Below are 22,275 nucleotides of genomic sequence, written 5' to 3'. Positions count from 1 at the left end.
TCATATTAATAAGGTTTTCATGACTTCAAGCTGTATACAATGACAAGCACAAGCCAGACACAAAAAACAGGTTTTTCCATACAGGCATATAAAGAATAGTTTAAACATTTAATTGAATAACAACAACAAGAAATATTGAGTAATCTGAAGTAAACTCACTCTTATCTGCTGCACCTGGGAGGAGCATAAAAGTTTTTCTAAGAACTACTTTGTTTTTCGAGGAAAGTATGGACACAAGACTCTTGTATTTTTGGGAGTGTTCTCCCAAGCATTCAGAAATCTCCTTACATGATTCCATTCCAGGACCATGTTCTGACAATATACCTAAATTAAATTATTTTTATTTAAATTTTTAAAAATAATACATAAGAAATCCTTTTTTATAATATGTAGTCTCTTTCTCTCTCAAACACACATATATTTAAACCATATATATATAATATATATTATATATAATATATATAACTCCATATTTTTAAAAGGGCTTTCAAATTTTTATTTTATAATTGAAAATTTTATTATATAAAAATATATAAAATGTTTGTCTTTACACCATTTGCATATCTGGCATGCAAGGAAGCCAGACAAATGCATCAGATCTCCTAGAGCTGGAATACAAGTAGTTCTGTGCCATCTGATGTGGGTGCCAGGAACTAACCATGGGTATCTTACAGCAGAAGTACTGAGACAACTGTCCACTACTCAAATATGTCATTATAATTCAGAAGATGAAGACATTCCATGACTCCTTCTATCTTCTCTCACTTGGAGGTGATGAAAATCCCTGCTACACGGTCATTGAAGGACTCAATGGGTTTCTTTATTTCTGAGAATGGACTCTGCACATTGCTTCTTATTGTCATTCTTAATATAGTTCTCTTGATGTGAGTGAAGACAATGAAGGGTTAAGTTGAGTAGAGTTGAAGCCAGATTAAGTTAGGAAAATTCTATAATGTGATATATGCTATAGTTACTTAAATTTTCTTTTTTGTTTTTTGAGACAGGATCTCAATACATGGCCATGAGTATCCAGGATCTCATTATGTGGACTACGACAGCTTCAAACTCAGCAAGATCCATTAGCCTGTCTCCAAAATGCACCACTACACCCAGTTGAAATATGTTTTTAAAATGACCTATTTTTGAATTAGACACAAATAATGTAGGACTTAATCATGAACCGTCTATTATATTGAAGAGTGACATATCATGGAATACAATAATGTATTAATTTCAATTGGAAAATCATTTCCTATGTTCTCAATATTTTGGTTATTTTCTTTGCTTTGTTAATTTCATCTCTTTTGAAATTTTTACCAGTATGTAAACACCAGTGCCATGTTGTGGATGTGACAGGCAGAGGACAACTTACAGGTGTATATTCTCTACTTCTCCTATGTCAGTACTAAAGATCAAACCGAGGTAATCAAGTTTGGCAGCAAGTGCCTTAAGCAGGCAAATGACTTCACTAATTTCTTACTTTAATTACAAAGATATTCAAGTGTGCAGGTGTGTGGTGTGCATATGCCACAGCCTAAGTGTAGTAATCAGAGAAAAACTGGTATGAGTAATGTGTGTATCCCAGAGACTGAACTCAGGTCATCAGCCTTAGCAGCAATCACTTTTATACACTGAGACAATTCCCTGTCATTCATTTGTGTTTCTGAGAAAGTGTTAGGAACAAGCATTTGGTCCTTAGAATAAACTAACACAATTGAAAAAAACTGGATGGCAGGATAAATACTATTTTTATTTGCAAATAAGTGAAGCTGATACTTCAAATGTTTTATTATTCAAATTATTCTGTGCTCCTCTATCCTTGGATGACAATTTGTTTAAAATTTGAACAATTTGGACAAAAGACAATATTTGACTGATAGAATGCTTCTACTAATCTTACTTGAGCACTAGTGAGACAGCTCAGTGAGAACACTGTGTGTGGTGTGCAAAGCTTTACTGAATTTACTAGATTCATGGTGTTTCTCTCCAGGAGTAATCCTGTCATGCCTTTGAAGAAGACTGTAACACAAAGAGGCATTATCACATTGACATTTGTAGGGTTTCTCTTTACTATTACTTCTTTGATGTGTGAAGATTACACTGACCTGCAAAATTTTACTGCATCAATTACATTCATTGGGTTTTTCTCCAGTATGACACCTTTCATGTTTTTGAAGGCTTCTGTGACTTGCAAAGACAAGTCAGATTGAATACATTCATAGTTTGTCTCCAGTATGATTTCTTTCATGCCTTTGAAGATAAATATGTGCAAAGGCTTTACCACATTGATTACATCCATAGGGTTTTACTTCTGTATGAGTAGTTTCATGTATTTGAAGATTACGGCGACTTACATATTGATTACATTCATAGGGCTTCTCTCCAGTGTGAGTTCTTTTATGTGTGTGAAGATTACTGCTACTTGCAAAGGCTTTACCACATTGACTGCATGCATAGGGTTTCTCTCCAGCATGGTTTTTGAAATGTTTTTGAAGACGACAGAATTGTGAAAAGCCTTTCCCACACTGATTACATTCAAATGGTTTATCTCCAGTATGACTTCTTTCATGCCTTTGAAGATAAATAATATGTGCAAAGACTTTGTCACATTGATTACATTCATACGGTTTTACTCCTGTATGAGTACTTTCATGCATTTGAAGATTATGGCGTCTTACAAAGGGTTTACCACATTGGTTACATTCATAGGGTTTGTCTCCAGTATGACTTCATGTGTTTGAAGATTACTGCGCCAAAGAAAGGCTTTACCACATTGATTACATTCATAGGGTTTATCTCCAGTGTGAATTTTTTCATGACTTCGAAGACTAGTGGAATGTGCAGAGACTTTACCTTATTGATCACATATATAGGGCTTTTCTACAGTATGAATTCTTCCATGTATTTTAAGATTTCTGCGACTTACAAAGACTTTACCACATTGATTACATGCATAGGGCTTCTCTCCAGTATGAATTCTTTGATGTGTTTGAACATAACTGTGACTTCTAAAGGTTTTACCACATTGACATAAACATTTTGTAATGTTTTTGAAGACGACTGAAATGTGCAAAGGCTTTACCACATTGATTACATTCAAAGGGTGTGTCTCCTGTATGACTTCTTTTATGAGTCTTAAGATTACTGTGGTTTGAAAAGGCTTTACCACATTGACTGCATTCATAGGGTTTCTCTCCAGAATGGATTTTGTAATGTTTTAGAAGCAGACTGAATTGTGCAAAGGCTTTATCACATTGATTACATCCATAGGGTTTCACTCCTGTATGAGTACTTTCATGCATTTGAAGTTTACATCGAATTACAAAGGCTGTACCACATTGATTACATACATAGTGTTTGTCTCCAGTGTGACTTCTTTCATGTATCTTAAGATTACTGTGACATACAAAGGCCTTACCACATTGACTGCATTTATAGGGTTTCTCCCCAGCATGAGTTTTTTCATGATTTTGAAGACTAGTTAAATGTACAAAAGCTTTACCACACTGATTACATATACAGGGCTTCTTTCCAGTGTGAATTCTTTCATGTATTTTAAGATAATGGTGACTTGAAAAGGTTTTACCACATTGATTACATACATAGGGTTTGTCACAGTATGAATATTTTCAGGATACTGGAGACCAGTGAAATGTGCAAAGTCTTTTGCACCTTGATTATATTGATAGGGTTCTACTTCCACATGAGTTCTTTGGTGTAATTGTAAAGAGGAATCAAATCTAAAGTCTTTATCATGTTGATTATATTCATAGAGATCCTCTTCATTATGGGTTCTTTTGTGTGTTTGAAGATTCCTGTGATGGTTAAAGCCATTAGTAGATGATTCACATTTATCACTTCCTCTTTCCATATGAGTTTTTTCACATTTCTGAACAGAACTGGAAGAATTCAGAGTTGTACCACACTGATTGCATGCATAACATTTTTCTATACTGTGAGTCACACTACATTTGCAAAGTGAACAAACACAGACAGAAGAATTCCCACAATCCTTGTAATCATAAGGCTTTTTTCCAGTGTGAGTTTGTTGATGTGTTCCCAGTGTAGTTGGAAAACCAATTAATTGTAAACTTGTATCACATTCACCAAGTCTACTCATAGTGGGCACTCCAACATGTCTTGTAACTGTTGTAGGAGAGAGAGAGGTACATTGCTTCTTCCCATATCCCTTATGTTCAAATAGTTTGTAGCCAGAAGGACAGATGAGATACCTATTAAAGGAAGAATAACAAAGAAAAGGTTTTCACATTGCATTCACACAATCTAACTTTTTGTTCCTCATAGAGATGTGGTATAGAGATTAAGGTTTCTCCACCATGACAACCTTCTTGACTCTCATAAATTGCCCCTCTCAATAAACTATGGTAAGTTTTTATAAGTATATGAGCAACACTAACTTTACTATGGACTATTTGCATATACAAGATCTTGGACAGACACTGATCCCCCTAATCAATGTGTATGCCTATATAATACTTAAATGGTATGAAAATAAAGGGATGAACAGTCCAAAATGGATCTCATGGGGCTATCATTAAAATAGTGTCATGTGTTAACTTGTTTCATTGTCTTCTTTCTTAAAGAAATGCCTTGGATACATGGATCACCTACCTGACATTGAGGTACATGGTTTTGTGGGTATTTAATAATCATCATAAACCTGTGTTTATTTACAGTGTTGCCATTCCTTAAAGCTTCAGGGCACATTAAAATTTCTTCAGAGATACAGATGTATCAGCTTGTATATGACAATTACCTTTCATGTCTTCTAGAACTTGGATGATGTTCTTCAATATTCTGGTCTTCTCATTTGTAGCCTAAAATACAGTACCACAAAATGTATGATATATTATAGGAAATTATGCAAAATTTAAGTCACTATCTTTGTTGAACCTGAGAACCATCCCTGACTTATTCACCACATTCTTTCTTTATCACAACTGAAATCCCCCGAGAGTATCCATGATCAAGAAATGCTTGTCCCCTTTGTAAAACATGACAAAAATCTAGCATTCCTACCTATAGCAGTGAGGTTCCTGCAGGTTTCCAGCATCATTTCTTCATAGAGACTCTTCTGGGAAGGATTCAGCAAAGCCCACTCTTCAGGAGTGAAGTTCACATGAACATCCTCATAGGTCAATGTACCCTAAAGTATCCCACATATGTATGTAATAGAAATGTTGAGACTGACTGAACTGTACAAGTATACTTCATTGAGAATACATTTACATGATTCTGTGTGCTCCATACATTTATTCCATGTCACAGAATTTCAAATGCAGTCACCAAGTCATTGTAGAAGGAAACAGGAAAGGAAGATCATGCCTCTCAATTGTGTGCCCACTGAATAGGTTATGACATGGCAAGAGAAATGATTACTAACATAATAAAGAAAGACATACAAACAGAGCAATGCTACTGAGTATACATCAGCAAAATTGTATCAAAATTCCTAACTTCAAAAAAGAAATGAACAAGGATGTGCATGGTGGCACACACATTTAATTCCAAAACTCTGGAGACAGGGACAGGTGAATCTCTGTGATTTTGAGGCCAGTCTGGTCTATGTAGAGATTTTAAAGACAGACAGAGCTACATAGTGAAAGCCTGTCTCTAACAAACAAACAAGCAAACAAACAAACAAAGGAAAAAACCACACAGGGGGCCAATCAAAATTCCTCCAAAGACTTAAAAATTTATTCCACTTCCATACTGGTCTTCCAGAAAACTAGAGTGGGCCAGTTTAAACTGTAATATGATATTTCTATGAATAAATGAAATTTTAATAAGTTACTGACTGGCTTATAAAACATTCTCAAAAACATTAGCAAAGGAAATGTTGAATTAGAAAAAAAATCAGAGTGTAAAGTTGGGTCAACAGTTAAGATAATGTGCTGCTTTGCAGAAGACTTTAATCAATACCTAGCACTCATTTGGAGGCTCACAACCATCTGAAACTTCAGATCAAGAGAAGACAATATGTTCTTCTGACTTCAATGAACATGAGGCTCATGCTTGGTTCACATTCATATATATATAGGCAAAAGACTCAAGCATATATATATTTTTTAATTCAAAAGACTTGCCTGGTAGATGGTGGTGCACACCTTTAATCCCAGCACTCAGGAGGCAGAGGCAGGTAGATCTGTGCGTTTCAGACCTGCTTGGTCTATAGAGCTAATTTCAGGACAGCCAAAGCTGTTGTATAGTGAGACCCTGTCTCAAAAAAACCAAAACAACAACAACAACTCACACCAAAACAAAACAATAACAAAAAATTTAAGAAAACTTAAAAACATACAGAAACGTAGGGAGAATGTTAAGCACCTGTAATCCAATGTGTGCTGGCTAGTTTTAGGTCAACTTGACACAAGTTAGTTATCTGAGAGGAGGAACCACAGATAAGGAAATGCCTCAATAAGATCCAGCTGTAGACAAGTCTGTAGGGCGTTTTCTTAATTAGTAATTGTCAGAGAGAGCCCAGCCCACTTTGGGTGGTGCCATCCCTGGACTGGTGGTCCTGGGTTCTATAAGAAAGAAGGCTGAGCAAGTCATGGGGAGCAAGCCAGTAAGCAGCACCCCTCCATGGCCTCTGCATCAGTTCTTCTCTCCAGGTTCCTGCCCTGTTTGAGTTCCTGCCCTGGTTTCCTTTGATGTGCAGTGATATGGAAGTATATACCAAATGAACCCTTCCCTCCTCAACTTCTTTTTTAGCTGTGGTGTTTTTTTTACAGCAATAGAAACCCTAAATAAGACAAGTTGGTACCAGTATCGTTGGGTATTGCTTACAGACCTGACCATGTTGTTTGGGAAGGACCGTGAAAGGACTTTGGAACTTTGGGTCAGAAAAGCCATTGAGTGTTGAGAGCTCAGCAAACTGTTCTGTAGGAGCTTGGAAGATAAGAATATTGAGAGCAGTGCAGAAGATGGAGGCCTGGCTTCTGATATTTCAGAAGGAAGTAAAGATTCTACCAGACCTTTTGTGTGAAGAATCTATGCTCTCTGGTCCACTGGAGCTGAAAAATCTACTGTGATTAACAAGAGACCAGAACCACTGAAATAAAACCTTTGCCTTATTGGGACAACTGATGCTGGTTAGCTGGAGCTGAGAAATTTGCAGTGATAGAAAAGACCAGCATCACTGAGGTGAAATCTTCTGGGCAGTGTTTCCTCAGAGTCAGTACACAGAAGCTGTGTACCACAGGTGGCTCTCTTCATTAGGGTTTTGCTGAGAGCTGCTGGTAGCAATGGCTTTACCAGAGGTCATGGGAGTATACAGCAGGTGACAACTAGTGTTCAGCAGGTTGACTCACTAGATAATTCTCTGATGGGGAGCCTGACTTTCAAAGCTGTGGGGTTACTGACTGTAAATGACTGGTTGCTTCTCTCTGTAATTTTTCTCACATGCCATTACATTTCTTCCCTTAAAACAGCTATGAATATTTTCCCCACTAATTGTGTGTTTACCTCATGAAAATATTCCATCATTGGACACACATACAGCTGTGGAGGGTCAGGAAGATGATTTCTGCATAAGATGTATAATTTTGATGAATAGAAATACTACTAGGTTATTTTTCATAATTAAAATAGGCAAGTAACAGTATTCTCAGTCACAAAGACAGCTAATTTTAGATTTTAGAGCAAATTCAAAACAGACTAGCTGCCCCTGCAGAGAATACACAAGGACAAGTTCCCACGTGTCTGTTAAACCAAAGTCTGGCTGACAACATTAAGACATAACCCCCTAAAGTAATTGACTTTCTGTATGTAGCCCTACCACTCAAAGTTCAGCCAATTAATTGTTTATTGTTAAGCCCTGAATTTCAATGTCACTTTCTGTTTGAGAACCCTACCACTCAGATCTACGTGCTTACTTTACTCACCATGCCCAGCTGGCATGACATCTCTAGCCTGTGAAAAACTGTGTGACTTATCTTGTGTTATGAGAATGGGTCAGCCCCTGAAAATGTTTAACAAATAAATGTCCAGAGTTTGACTGTAGAGGGCGTTTGTGTGTGTGTGTATGTGTGTGTGTGTGTGTGTGTGTGTGTGTGTGTGTGTGTGCGCGCTGAAAGAGAGATGTACCTGATTTTACAGAGGGAGAAGTGTGCATGAGGGATGTAAGAAGAAGTATGAAACAAGAGATGTAGTTATATGAGAGACAGATGTAAAGAGAGACAGAGGTGGAGAATGTAGAAGAAGCATGTGAAGCGAAGTAGCTGTGTGCAGAGATAAATGGCTGGTGGAAAGAGATGTTACTGTTTGGAGAATATAGTTGTGTGGAGAGAGGTGTAGTTCATATTTGTCTTAGCTATGTGTGTACAGAGAGATTTTTTTCAAGATCAACTAAAAGAGAAAGTTGTCATCAGAAGGTGTGAGTGCTTTTGTTCCTATCCCTCAGATAGAAAAAGTCTAGTCCTCACCCTATTTGTGGATTTTTTGCATACTCTGGAGGTGATCTTGGAGCAGGCTTTCCAAAGAGTTTCTATTGCTATGAAGAGACATTATGACCATGGTAACTCTTATAAAGGAAAACATTTAATTGGGGTGGCTTACAGTTCAGAGGTTCAGTCTATTATCCTCTTGGTGGAACATGGTGGCTTGCAGGCAGCCATGGTGCTGGAGAAGTAGCTGAGAGTCCTATATCTTGCAGGCAACAGGAAGTGGCCTGTGCATCAGACTGAGTGAGGCCTGAGAATATATGAGACCTCAAAGCCTGCCATCAGAGTGACATATTTCCTTCAACAAGGCCATACCTATTCCAACAAAGCCACACCTCCCAATAGTCCTATACCCTTTGGGGGTTATTTTCTTTACAAACACCACAGTGGCCAACGTTGTACCTTGCACTGGCAGGTGAACTTAGTACTGTAACAGTCACCCAGGCGGTACTGGTTTTAAAGGCATGAAGGAGTCATGAAGGGCAGCTGAGGCTTGTCATTGTGAGAGGTCATTTGAATGGAGTCATCAGAGAAGTTGAGGGTTAGCACCACAAAGAAAGCCTAGGAGAGGCTATTGGTGAAACTGCAGCCCAGTTGCAGCAAGAGGCCTGGGCACACTGGAGATGCCAATACCACGGGATGACTACAGCAGCAGCAGTGAACTGGAGGCAGCTGGAACTTGGAAAACAGGCTGTGTGTGCTGCAGAGGGCAGAGCTAGAGAAGTGACTGGAGTCCCTTGGAGGAGCCCAGAAGACAGTGAGTCTGAGATAATTGGACATTGAGTTATTTACACTGTTGACATTTGTTTTTGCTTTGTTCAGACAGTGACAGTGACCTAGCTCTTCACAACAAGTGGGCTGATGGTGGTGGATCCACACCTCTCCTGTTCTCCAGATCCCATCTCCCCAGATTCATCCCCAGCTTTGTAGCAGAAAACCTGCTGTGTTCTCCCTTTCCTCTCTGACCCCATCCTCAGTGGATCACAAAGATCTCCTCCAACCTTCCTTCCCCCAACACATCTCAGTACCCCAGCCCCCAACACCATCAGGCATTCACCATAACACACCAGCTGAGCAGGCTGGGGAAACAGGTAAGCTAACTGAAGACCTTCACATCCTTTCCTCTACTCCAAACCCAATACCCCAGGTCTCATCTCTACCTCTGCAACAGGACACCAGCTGCAGACTTCCTCCCCCTCTGCCCATATCTCCTGTGGATCCTGCAGATCTTCTCCCCTCTAACCTCCCTCTCCACACTTGTTGATTTATCCCAGCCCCCAATTCCAGCAGGTACATCCTGCTAACCAAAAGACACATCCAGCTAACCAACAGACCACTGCCACCGGGGAAGCAGGCAGGCTGTCTGTATATCTTACCCTCTCCTTTTGTTGCTCTAGATCTACCTGAGAGTCTCATCCCCAGGGCCATAGAAGACCCTCTGCAGTGACCTCTTTTCACCGTCTCCCTCCATTCCAAGCGGATGAAATAAGCAGATCCTCATCAAACACTCTACTCTGCTCCCTACTGTGAATCCCTTCAGATACCTAGCCTATCCCTATTCTTAAGTGTCATCTCCCAATACCCAGCAACACACTTTACCTGGAACCACATTGGCCAAAACTATCAGGTCCAAAGAAAATGTCCTACCAGGCAACACATAGCCATTACACTCCCTGGAAATGCAGACAGGAAACAGAAATCAAGAAGCAAAACACCCACCCAACAAAGACAAACCCAGAAATCAGAACCTGTCCTAGACCTATGATCATCCCAATCCCAGACGCCTAAATGACAGCGTAAAAAGACAATCTATAACAGTCAGGGCAATAAGTCTCCAGTAGAGCCCAGCTATTCTACCACAGCAGGCTTTGAATATTCCAACATAGGTGAAATACAAAAAAAGACCTTAAAACCACGTGTATGAATGACAGAAGTCCTTAAGAGGAAATGAATAAATCCCTTAAAGAAATCCAGGAAAACATAAACAAGCAGTGTGGGGAGAAGAATAAAAGAGTCATCCCTGGGCTAGTGGTCTTGGGTTCATTAATAAAGCAGGCTGAGCAAGCTATGAGGAGCAAACCAGTGAGCAGCATCCTTCCATGGCCTCTGCATCAGCTGCTGCCTCCAGGTTCCTGCCCTGTGTGAGTTCCTGTCCTCACTTCCTCCAACGATAAACAGGAATTTGGAAGTGTGAGCCAAATAAACTGCTCCTTCTGCCAACATGTTTTTTGGTCATGGTGTTTCATTGCATCAATAGAAATCCTAACTAAGACACAATGATTCAGGAGACTCAGAATTAATGTTATGAATACATACCATCCTGGAGGGAAAAAAATGATACCCTCTGCCGATACTGAGAAGTTAAGATGTGAGCTCAGCAGAAGGGCAAATGCTTCACGTGTACAAAAGCCAAATCCATAAGCCAAAAAATATAAAATAAAAATATCAGGCCAGAAAAATGCCTTTGCAAGGAAAAGCAATTGCCTACATTTTATTTCATATTATTTAGGGATGGCATCTGTAATGGTGGTGATGGCGTGGCTGCATGAGAAGGAAGGAAGCTGCTCACTTTCAACCACCAGAAAACATACATAGATGACAAAGTGTGCTGATCAGGTAAACACTCAACGCCCATCCCCAGGAACTAACTTCCTCCAGGAAGGCTCCTCCTCCTAAAGGTTCCATAAGCACCCCAATGAAAGCCACAAAGCAGAGACAAAATCATCCTACCTGGGAGATTTTCAATTCAACCCACTACATGTTCACATGTCATGATAGACTCAGAGTTAACCCATGATGTAAAATGCATTTAGTCTAACTTCAAAGATCTCCATATTCTGTAATAATTCCACCACAGTCTGAATGTCAGTTTCTTCTGACACTGAATGCAATCTCATGACTGTAGCATACTGTAAAATCAAAACACTAATTATATCTACCCAACATGCAATAGCATAGAATAAACATTTCCTTTCCAAAGAAATAAGGAAATATTGGACCAAGGCAAGTCTGAACCCTTGCTGGGCAAACACCAAATCCTGCAGCTCTGTATCAGACACCTAGGACTTCAGTTTCAAAGGGCTAGGATGGCTCTTTCTCACTGCAACTTCTCACACATTTTACTCTTTAGCCAAGTTCACTCCATACATGAAGCTACTCATGGCAGGTGTCTCAAAGATTGGGTATCTCAACATCTTGTGGTCTTAAAATGCAAACAAGACTTCATCAACACGGATTCATGCCATTAAAAACTCATTGTCTCCTTACTGAGGTCTTGACTCTGCCAAACAGATGGCTGCAAAAGTGCTGAGCTTTAAGTCTAGAAGAATTCATAACCTTTAAAATTTGCATCTATCTTCTTTCAAGAAAAAGTAGCACAGATGATACCACCACACAGGGTTCTAGCTTTGGATGGATCTGGCCCCATTGGAACAGAGCAGCAGCAGGTTCTGTATGAATGTGATTTCTGGGACCAGGAATCACCTTCCTTTTCCTTCCATAGTCAAATGTTTGGCTGGGTGGGCAATGCCCTTATGACAACTTTTCTATATTTCCAAGGAAGAATAGGCGCCTTCTCTTTAATGGTACTAATCACCCTGGTAACTGTTATCTCTGTTTCAGTACATGACAGCCATCTGAAGCTACCAAGTTCTCTGCCCCTCTTGTTGCTCTTTTTCACTATGGATCCGCATGAGTCGTCAGTAATAACCATGCTACAGACGGATTGTTTTGTCAAGAAATCAGTATATTGTTTTCATTCAGCCTTACTCAATTTCACATGACATGGGCAGAATACAGGCAGATAATATGCTAAAATATTACTCAAACAACCTGTCTTAGTGACTGTCCTACTCCTGTGAAGATACATTATGACCAAGGTGACTCTTATAAAGGAAGGTTTCTAGTTTGGAGCTTGATCACAATGCCAGAGGATTAGGGCATTATCATGAAAGGATGATTCATTGTAGGCAGGCATGGGGCTGACAGGTACATCCTGATACACAGGCAGGAGGCAGAAAGAAACACTTGCCTTGGTGTGGGCTTCTGAAAACTCAAATCCCACCTACAGTGACACACCTCAACAAACAGGGACACACCTACTCTCACAAGGACACACCTCCTACTGTTACACTAAGCATTTGAATATAAGAGGCTGAGGGTGATGAGCACAATATAAACCATGAAAGGAACATAACCTAAGGAGAGAGAGCTCTAGAGGAAAAGACAGAGGGTGTGTGTGTGTGTTTGTGTGTGTGTGTGTGTGTGAGAGAGAGAGAGAGAGACAGACAGACAGAGACAGAGAGAGACACACAGCGAGAGAGAATACAAAAGAAGGAAACATTGCCCAGTAACAGGGAGTCAACTCCTCTGCCTGGTTACAGACTTCCATAATATAACCTTCCCTACCCCATCTAAGAAGAGATTAAACAATACAGTACCTCCAACTTTAGGTTTGTGTTCCTATCTTTTCTCTGACTGCATGGCATTATCCCTTGTTTTCCTCCCTACCATGTTCTCTCAGAGAACCTGAGAACCTTGGATCAGGTCTGGTGGAAGCAGTGAAGGCAGTCAGTCTCTTGTTGTGATTAAGTGTGACTGTTGTAGACGATGCCATCTGGAAGCTGCATTTCTAACTGGGTAGAAGTGCCTCACAAGGCTACTAAGGTTTTAAATTTAATTTTAACAAGTTGGATTCTGAAGGTCTTAAATCCAAGCCAACATGATCACAGCCCAGACCAGACTCAACTGGGATAAAATGGGCTCAAGTAACATCCTGTGTCTGGGGACTGAGGAGCAGTTGAAACACCTGGATGACAACACTTGGCTACCACAGTACAATCCGTGTGGGAAGACACATGGAAAGACTCAACTGTCTCTGCTTGAGGTCAAGAACTCTTCTTTCCTGTGTTACTTTGCTGTGTGGGGCCTACATGCCTAGGTCATAGGGACCATCTCCTCTAGAGTCACGCTGACCTCACTAAAATGTCATTTTAAAGAAGAGGGTGTGCCATCCAAGTACTAACCAGGCCTGACCCTGCTTAGCTTCAGAGATCAGATGAGATCGGGCATTCAGGGTGGTATGGATGGCTCAGAGGTTAAAAGCATTGGCTGCTGGTTGCTCTTCCAGAGGTCCTGAGTTCAATTCCCAGCAATCATATGGTGGTTCACAACCATCTGTAATGAGATCTGGTGCCCTCTTCTGGCGTGCAGGCAGAACACTGTATACATAATATATAAATCTTAAAAAATTAAAAAAGAAGAAGAAGAAAAAGAAGAAGAAGAAGAAGAAGAAGAAGAAGAAGAAAAGAAGAAGAAGAAGAAGAAGAAGAAGAAGAAGAAGAAGAAGAAGAAGAAGAAGAAGAAGAAGAAGAAGAAGAAGAAGAAGAAGAAGAAGAAGAAGAAGAAGAAGAAGAAGAAGAAGAAGAAGAAGAAGAAGGTGTACCACTGCACATTTAAACTTTGGGCAGTGTGGATCTCATCAGGACTGGTACCTGATGAAGCTGATCTAACCTTGAGTAGAGAGCAATCATGGGGTTTGCTGCCAACTTGGTTTGTGACCTCATCACGATGGAAGCAGCCATGTGACTAGGCTATCATCATTTCTAATGGTTTCCATTAAAAAAGGTAAATGCTGCCGGGCGGTGGTGGCGCACGCCTTTAATCCCAGCACTCGGGAGGCAGAGGCAGGCGGATCTCTGTGAGTTCGAGGCCAGCCTGGGCTACCAAGTGAGTCCCAGGAAAGGCGCAAAGCTACACAGAGAAACCCTGTCTCGAAAAACCAAAAAAAAAAAAAAAAAAAGGTAAATGCTATATGACTTCTTGTGGTGGTATTATGTTCCCCAAAATGTTGTGTACCTTAATAAACTTATCTGGGGTCAGAGAACAGAAAAGCCACTAGTTAGGCAGTGATAGCACACGCCTTTTATCCTAGCATTCCAGAGGCAGAAATCCATCTGGGATCTCTGTGAGTTCAAGGCCACATGGGAAACAGCCAGGCATGGGGACTCACACCTTTAATCCCAGAAATTGAGCCTTTAATCCTAGGGAGTGATGGTAGAAAGCAGAAAGGTATATAAGGCGTGAGGACCAGAAACTAGAAGCATTTGGCTGGTTAAGCATTCGGCTGGTTAAGCTTCAGGCTTTGAAGCAGCATAGTTCAGCTGGGATTCATTCTGGATGAGGACTCAGAGGCTTCCAGTCTGAGGAAACAGGACCAGCTGAGGAACTGGTGAGGTTAGATAGCTGTGGTTTGTTCTGTCTCTCTGATCTACCAGCATTGACCCCAATAACTCGCCTCAGGTTTGATTTACTAGTAAGAACCTTTAAGATTCATGCTACAACTTCTTCTTCTTCTTCTTCTTCTTCTTCTTCTTCTTCTTCTTCTTCTTCTTCTTCTTCTTCTTCTTCTTCTTCTTCTTCTTTTTTTTTTTTTAAATGTTTTTGAGACAGGGTTTCTCTGTGTAGCTTTGCGCGTATTCCCGGAACTCACTCTGCAGCCCAGGCTGGCCTCGAACTCACAAATATCCACCTGCCTCCGCCTCCCAAGTGCTGGGATTAAAGGTGTGCGCCACCACCCGGCCATTATGTGACTTCTTAATTGCTGCAACCACATGGCACAATAGAAAATGGTGACACCCATAAAATTCCTGAGTCTTCAGATGATTTATACTTATGAGGTGGCATTAGAGTTCCATGGTGTGCTTGCTTTGATTTTTGTTGTTGTTGTTGTTCATTTGTTTGATTTTTCGAGACAGGGTTTCCCTGTGTATCCTTGGCTGTCCTGGAATTCACTCTGTAGCCCAGGCTGACCTCAAACTCACAGAGATCTGCCTGCCTCTGCCTCTCAAGTGCTGGGATTAAAGGCGTGCGCCACCACTGCCCATTGCTTTGATTTATTTTTAACACATTGCTTCATCTGATGTATACTGGCTTCCATAGGGGAGTGAAGAATTTTCTTAGCTCCATGCCTCCAACACTAGCCAGGAATCCAATAAAGTTCCTAGTCCTCTACAATGGTTAGAATTGGAAGCCTCATGGGAATTTGCATCAGCCTAGAGCCAATCTCGGAAAGCACACATCCCAACAGAATCAAAACACTAGAAGGCAGGGTGCTAGACAAGCTACAGCCAGTGAGCAGCTAGAGACTGCAGACACAGGCTACGCAGGGTCTTAACACCTCACCTCATGCTCCAACCCCATCATGGAACATCCGTACCTGCCATTTTTCCCCCAAAGACTTGGGACTCTTCTGGTCCACTTTGATGTCCATTCTTGTATCTCCCCAAGCATGCACTGGGAACCCAGGCTTTTACTTTAATTCTGCTTGCTTTGAGAGAAACACGCCATGGGAAAAGAACATCCTAATAGTGCTTCTTTCTTCAGTTATTTTATGTTTTCCGTGTCCTGTAGTCTCTAAACTATGAGTACTTAATCCCACATTGAATATGGTAAACTATACCAGACCTTTTCTAATCCAGGCAGCCTGACACAGAAAGCCATCTCTAAAAGGAGACTCTAGTCTGCATCATTTCAAACATGAATTGTAAACCTCTACTTAGACTGAGAATATGACAAGGATACATTGAGAAATACAACAGGGATTGACAGGTTATAAATGTGGAGAGCAGGGAACCCCACTCAATGAATTCAAAACATTGTCAAGTCTACCAAACGGAGGGTCAATCCAGGTTTCAAAGTAAACAAGTTTGTCAAGCAAGGCTTTGACTCATTCTCACATTGATGGACAATTGGTAAAAGGGTTACAGGAGCCTGATGGTCTTCTCAAGCCCACGTGAGATCAGTTGCACAACTGTCCTTGACAAAGAGAAGAAAAGTTACTTTGGCCACCTGCACAGTCTTCAGTGCTCAGCAGGAAAGTTTAACCAAAGACTAAAAGACTTCATAACAACCCAAGGGATCACACACCACAGATATTAAGTTTAAGTCTACAGGAGATGTTAGTAGACAAATATATATCACTAATATTTTCTTCTTGATAAAAGGATGTTGTCCAGATGTAAGACATCAGACTTTGGCTCACTGAAGCATCTGCCTATAGCCAAGGGAGACCAGCCAATATTGTTTTAACATACACATGAAATGATGGTAAACATCTCTTCTCTCCCATCTAGAAGCCACATGAGAAGGGCATCATGCTGACTTTTAGCTCATGCAAGAACTTTCAAAGGATGTGAAAGCTATGGTGGGTCCATTGCTAACTCTAATCCTAACCCTGGAGAATAACCTGAGAGGCCAAAGGAAAACCAGGAGTCTAATGGAAGGGGCTCTTGTGAGCAGATCAAGACAGTCTAATGGACTTTTGACATCTTAATCCCTCAAGACACCAGCCATGGACCTCCTTTCCTCTCTACATCTGACAGTTGGGATCTTTGAGGGAAGATCCCTGGTGGGGTACCCCAGTACTGCCACCTCACACCCCAAATACAGTTGGAAGAAGCCAGATTAACTGTTCCAATCCCGGTATGGTTACTTCTTCAGAGAGGGTGAGGGAAGAACTGGCTAAACCGTTGAGGGTAAAAAGTCCTCAAACAAAAGGCATCAGTTGCTTTCTTGACAAAAAGCCAGAAGTGTCACTGGAACTCTGAGCAGTTTCATCCTCACCAGAGGTCAAAGATGCCAAACCTGAGTGGGAGCTCGGATGTCTGAGCTAAGGGAGTCCAGGGGTTTTAGGAAGGAGCAAGTTAAAAGTAGTAACTAAGGCCTGCTACTAGAAAAAGCCCTGTGGTCAAGAGAACAGGACCTCTGGCCTGCATGAAGGTCTAAAATTAAATGGAGGCAGGTGAATGTCTCCACCTAGAAACCACCCCTACAAAGCAGGGAGATTCACCTTGAGCCACACTAATGAAAAAGATGCAATAGTTAATTCTATGTACGAGGGGCCTGCCTTGGTCTTGTTGAATCAAGCAATAGTGAACAGGTACAGTGGGCTGGTGAGATGGCTCAGCCTTGAAAGGCTGGGCTCACAACCAAAAACCAAGAGGTATACTCCTTCCCATTGCAGTTTCTCATTCAAAGATAGGACAGAGTGCATCTTAACGAGTTTGAAGAAAAGGGTGTTTTAAAACTATAGGTCAGGGGGCTGGAGAGAAGGCTCAGCTGGTGAGAGCACTGGCTGCTCTTCCAGTGGACCTGGGTTCAATTCCCAGCACCCACATGGCAGCTCACAGCTGTCTGTAACTCCAGTTCCAGGGGCCCTGATGCCAGTGCACATAAATAAAGTTCTAAAAGTTTTTTAAAAAGTTAAATAAGTTTTTAAAAAGCTATAGGTCAAATTTAAATAGGAACAACAAAGCAAAAGGAGGCCATGAACTTGAAGACAAGGAATGATTTATGGGTGGCTGGGAGCGGGGAAGGGAGAGGCCAAATAATGGAATTACAGTCCCGAGAAATTTCCTGAGAACACTGAAACAGGCTTTACGGCCCCATGCTAGGGGACTAACAATTTATGTTGGAGCACACCAAGGATCACCCAAAACCTTTCTCTTGGGCTGTACATTTTCAGCCAGCAAAATAACAGGCCAGTTAGGCAGGACCACAGCCATTAGTCCAGCTCTTCTGTTCTGTTGAACTAGTAGAACTACGCAATTTGGTTTCTAGAAAGAAATTCACTTCTTTATCCAAAATCTTGGTTGCCCCGGTCTGTGGAACTCAAATAAACATTGATCAGGACATTTATCAATCCCCTAAAACTGATTTCCTAACTGCTCACTGGCAATTTCAACTGCAGACAAAAAGGAACCCTTTCAACCTCATTCTTTTCTCTGCTGTGACTACACCAGCCTGCAGGTAGGTAATGGATGCAGATTCCTGCACTGCTTCCTCTGCATCAGAAATCCCTAATAAAAGCCTGGGCTCCGTGAGGACATTCATTCCTTGTCTTTTTCCTTCTCACTGACCTGCATATCTGTATTCTCAGCCCTGGGTGGCAGGGGCAGGTTTAGATGTTCAAGGCAATTCTCAAGGACATAGTATCAGGCAAGCCTGGGCTACATGGCACATTTCTCTCAAAATAAATACATGAATAACCACTTGAGAAACATCAAATCAAGTCTGTATTTTTCTGGGATGTTTGGGACAGGGTTTCTCAGTGTATCCCTGGCTGTCCTAGAACTCACTCTTAAACCAGAATGGCTTCAAACTCAGAGATCCACCTGCTACTGCCTCTGGAGTGCTGGGACTAAAGGCATGTGCCACCACCATCACGAATAAAGTTCTTAGTAACTGGAAATCACTGGAGAACAGAAGTGACACTGTTGTGTTTGAATGAGAATGGCCCCATATGCCCTGTGACTGAGTACTTAGTCATCAGGGAGTGGCACTGTTTGAGAGGGATTAGGTGGTGTGGTCTTGTTGGAGGAAGTGTGTCATTGCAGGCGGGCTCTGAGGTTTCAAGGGCCCAAACCTGGCCCAGTGGCCTTCTCTCTTCTTGCTGCCTGCAGATCCAAATGTAGAACTCTCAAGCACTTCAGGACCCTGTCTGCCTGCATGCCACCATGTCCCTCACCATTATGACAATGAATTAAACCTCTGAAAATGTAAGCCAGCCCCAATTAAATGCTTCCCTTTATAACAGTTGCCATGGTCATGGTGTCTCTCTACAGCAATGGACACTAACACAGATACCAACAACCAGTGTTTAAAAGAGGTAAAAATAAACCTTAAAAACACCTACCTATACTGACTGTGAAAGAGTAGGTCCTGTCCTGGTAGAGGGAATGTCATAAAAAACTGACTGTATGATCTTCTCGGTGTAAAATGTTGGCTGCTGACTGCTGTACGCTGACACACAAGCCACAGCCAGATGCCCTGTGTCTCAGTTCTCACCTGACTGAAGTGAGACAACCAGCATTGCACTTGCCAACACGAGAGAGTTGTCCAATCGGAAATTTCATTGGCCTAAGGTAACATCCACAAACTGTACACACACCAATTTGGTTTTCCTTCATTCACATGAATGAATGAACAGACTGGGAAATACACAGAAAGGCGCTCGCCCTGTCCCATCAGATTCTTCTTCTGAAACCACTGCAGCTCTCTGTCTTAATATCAGACAACTTGTAATGCGAGCCACTGCCTACTCTGTTTCCTCTGTGATGTATACAATAAACTATTCCCTCTCTTCTGGCCTCAGTGGAGACCAGACCATGCTCCAAAAACAAACAAGTTTCCTGTTACTGAAATGGACAGCCCACTCTGTGACTCAAATGGGTAGATTTAGCACTGTGAGTTGCCAAAAACCTTTTTAAGAATTGAGGTGTGGATTTAGGGGGACAGTAACGTCAATGGATTGTGGGGCTACACACTGGGATCCAGGCAACCTTAGAGCACACTATTAGATCTTAACAAAGAACATTCTCTTCAGTAATTACAAGCCTCCAGCTCTCCCTAACACACAAAGAGGAGCTGGCCAGGAACAGATTTGCTAACTCAGATACACCATAGGCTTATGCATTCCACATATGCTATCAACCTGGAGCAATGCTGCTCACTGCCCTTCTGCTAGAATGGCTTGCTCAGTTTGACCCTTATAGAACTCAGGACCACCTGCCCAGGGTGGCACCAACCACAGTGGGATGGGCCCCATCAATCATTAAGGAAGAAAACACCCCATAGGTTTACCTACAGGCCAGTCTGACTCTAGCTTGTGTCAAGCTGACCAAAGCTAACCAGCATACCTCCTGAGTCATCTCCCAGCCCCCAAAGACAGATTGTTAAGCAAACCTCAACTCTCTTAACACTGGCTTTTCAGCGTGTACATGTGCACACACACACATAAAGTTTTGAAAATCTCTCATGTATAGGACTGGAGAGATGGCTCAGCAGTTAAAACACTTGTTGCTCTTGCGGAAGTCCTGGGTTTGGTTCCCAGCACTAACCTGGTGGCACACAATCATCCCTGCATCCTGTTGCAGGCAATCGGATGTCTCCTTCTGTCTTCTGTGGGCACCACACACACAGGGTGACCACATATATATGCAAATAAATCACTTATGCACGTGAAACAAATACATTTAGTAAATTAAAAGTACTACTCCCATATCTCTCATATGTCACCATAGATTAAACAGCCAGAAATACAAAGAAATTTCGCAAATATCCGTAGCCCAAACTGTAACTTTACAATTAAAATGGTCAAGGAATTCAAACAAAGGAGAGAAATTCCACAACGTGGACAGGAAGCCTCAATATTGTGCCAGTACAGAATGTCAGTTATAGATTAAAAATCAGTACAATAAAAAGTCTAATTTTTTTTCCTATCAACAACAGAAAACTGATGACTAAAGGTAACTATGAATGAAAAAATTATCAACACAAGGCTGAGTAAATAGTACACACAGTGAGATCATGTGACTTCAAATCTTCGCACACAACCGCAATGAAGAGTGTACCGTGTGGGAAAGAATCAAGAGATCAACAGAACTTAAGAGCAAACTTAGAAATAAAGACGCAATTAATAGAGAGTCAATTGTGACACACGAGGCCAGGAAACCCTGTAAGTCTGGCCTTGCTGACACACGTGACTGGACCACCCAGGCATCCACATGCAGATGTGTTAATGACGCAGACCTTACACCCTGCACAGAGTTAACTGCAGACAGATCTACACCTGAATGTTCAGTGCCAAGTGCAGAACTTCCAGAAGACACCAGAGTGACCAGGGCTCTGTCAGTTACCAATCTGCCTTCCCGGGCGACTAGGCTAGCGGCGCACGCACTTGCTTTGCATGGTGACGTCACAATAAGGCACTATCCACACACAGCATACCCCATCCCCGTGTTCTGCGCAGGCGCAGGCGCGATCCACAGAGGCAACTTATTCAGAGGCCGCAGGACCCGGGAGTTGCGGGAACACTGAGGACCTCACGGGACTCACGGGACTCACGGGACCCCACCGGGCACGGCGTCAGGGCGCCGGTTCCCACGCCCCGTGAGGACCCCACCCCGGCTCCCCAGCCACCTCCCCGGGTGGGGACGGCGGCCGCTCGCTCACCATGGCCGATTCCGAGCTCGCCCCGCTCTCCTTGCAGCTCCCGGCCCCGGGTCACAGCGCAGGACATGGAACCCCAGCGGCTCCCTCAACCCAGAGCCGGGGAGCCTGCAGCATGGCAGACTGGAAGTGCCCGCCCCATTCTGACTGGCAGTCCGGCTGGAGGCCATGATTGGCTAGTGATGCCTGAGTGATGGGAGCAGCTCCTTTGGGGACAGAGTGCTGTGAAGAGAGGCAGCCCCATGATGCCCGGCCCTGGCTTCCAACCTAGGCCCAGAGCTGCCCCAGACCCGCAGAGATTGGCAACAGCCGCACTTACGCCTGGACTGCAAAGTCCCAGCTCTTTTCCTGCACTCAGTAGGCACGCCCCCTTCTTCCTCCTGGGCACAGGATGTTAGGTCTCAAACCGAGGACAGACAGCTGAGGAACCTAGTCAACGTACTGAAGCCATTTTATGAGAAAGTATCTGACCTCAGGTGTTACCCAGTAGGGCCAGAGTAAGTGTCTGGTCTGGCAAGACCAACCCTGCCACCAAACCCTTTGTAGTGCCATGGCAGCCTGAAGCGTGCGGTGAGGGGCTCCCCTATCCCAGCTAGAGAGAAAATGTGGTACCTTGATCCTTTGCAGGGACCAGGCGCTCTGGTAGAAGCTCCTCCTCAGTCCCTGTCATCCATAGCATATACCTAAAGAGTCTGGGGTGATCAGGTGGAAGCCTCCCCTCTCTCTCCTCAGCCCCGCCCCCTCAAAGCTCCCCAAATAGAAGCTCCTCCCCCCTAGTGTTGCCCTTCTGTTACCCCCACCC

General features: G+C 42.4%; 2 protein-coding genes and 2 pseudogenes across 3 annotated transcripts in view; all 4 read right to left on the bottom strand.

Annotated features, from left to right (window-relative positions):
• The window catches only part of LOC102908545 (uncharacterized), an 81,094-nt gene extending 59,512 nt beyond the window's left edge, over positions 1-21,582 (bottom strand). The window contains 1 exon segment of the mRNA XM_076559374.1: positions 21,477-21,582. Within this exon segment, the coding sequence (XP_076415489.1) occupies positions 21,477-21,479 (3 nt within the window). The 5' untranslated portion in view covers positions 21,480-21,582.
• The window catches only part of LOC102922050 (large ribosomal subunit protein eL8-like), a 108,650-nt pseudogene extending 86,904 nt beyond the window's left edge, over positions 1-21,746 (bottom strand). The window contains exon 1 of the transcript XR_013047272.1: positions 21,477-21,746. The product of XR_013047272.1 is annotated as a large ribosomal subunit protein eL8-like (transcript). The remainder of the gene's footprint in view (positions 1-21,476) is intronic.
• LOC121820857 (putative KRAB domain-containing protein ZNF788) lies at positions 1,771-21,172 on the bottom strand. Its single transcript, XM_076559375.1, has 6 exons — positions 19,311-21,172; positions 19,159-19,189; positions 7,489-7,549; positions 5,041-5,167; positions 4,778-4,838; positions 1,771-4,232 (listed from the first exon to the last, which is right to left on the bottom strand). The coding sequence occupies exons 1-5, from the start codon at positions 19,333-19,335 to the stop codon at positions 4,828-4,830; spliced, it is 255 nt and encodes an 84-aa protein (XP_076415490.1). The 5' UTR covers positions 19,336-21,172; the 3' UTR covers positions 1,771-4,232; positions 4,778-4,827.
• LOC121824958 (uncharacterized) lies at positions 2,052-3,184 on the bottom strand (annotated as a pseudogene).
• Positions 21,747-22,275: the final 529 nt, after the last annotated feature.

This window comes from Peromyscus maniculatus, chromosome 22 (assembly GCF_049852395.1).
Source record: "Peromyscus maniculatus bairdii isolate BWxNUB_F1_BW_parent chromosome 22, HU_Pman_BW_mat_3.1, whole genome shotgun sequence".
In the NCBI taxonomy this organism is placed as follows: domain Eukaryota; kingdom Metazoa; phylum Chordata; class Mammalia; order Rodentia; family Cricetidae; genus Peromyscus; species Peromyscus maniculatus.
Note: the sequence above shows the minus strand (reverse complement) of the source record. Positions and strands in the feature narration are given on the sequence as shown.

Excerpts from the sequence above, each read along its gene's own strand:
- LOC121820857 (XM_076559375.1), bottom strand. The coding sequence starts at position 19,335 with ATGCTGGTTGTCTCACTTCAGTCAG. Across the intron at positions 19,190-19,310 it reads GGTTGTCTCACTTCAGTCAG|GACAGGACCTACTCTTTCAC; the intron begins GTGAGAACTGAG and ends TCCCTCTACCAG. Across the intron at positions 7,550-19,158 it reads CTCTTTCACAGTCAGTATAG|AAATCATCTTCCTGACCCTC; the intron begins GTAGGTGTTTTT and ends CATCTTATGCAG.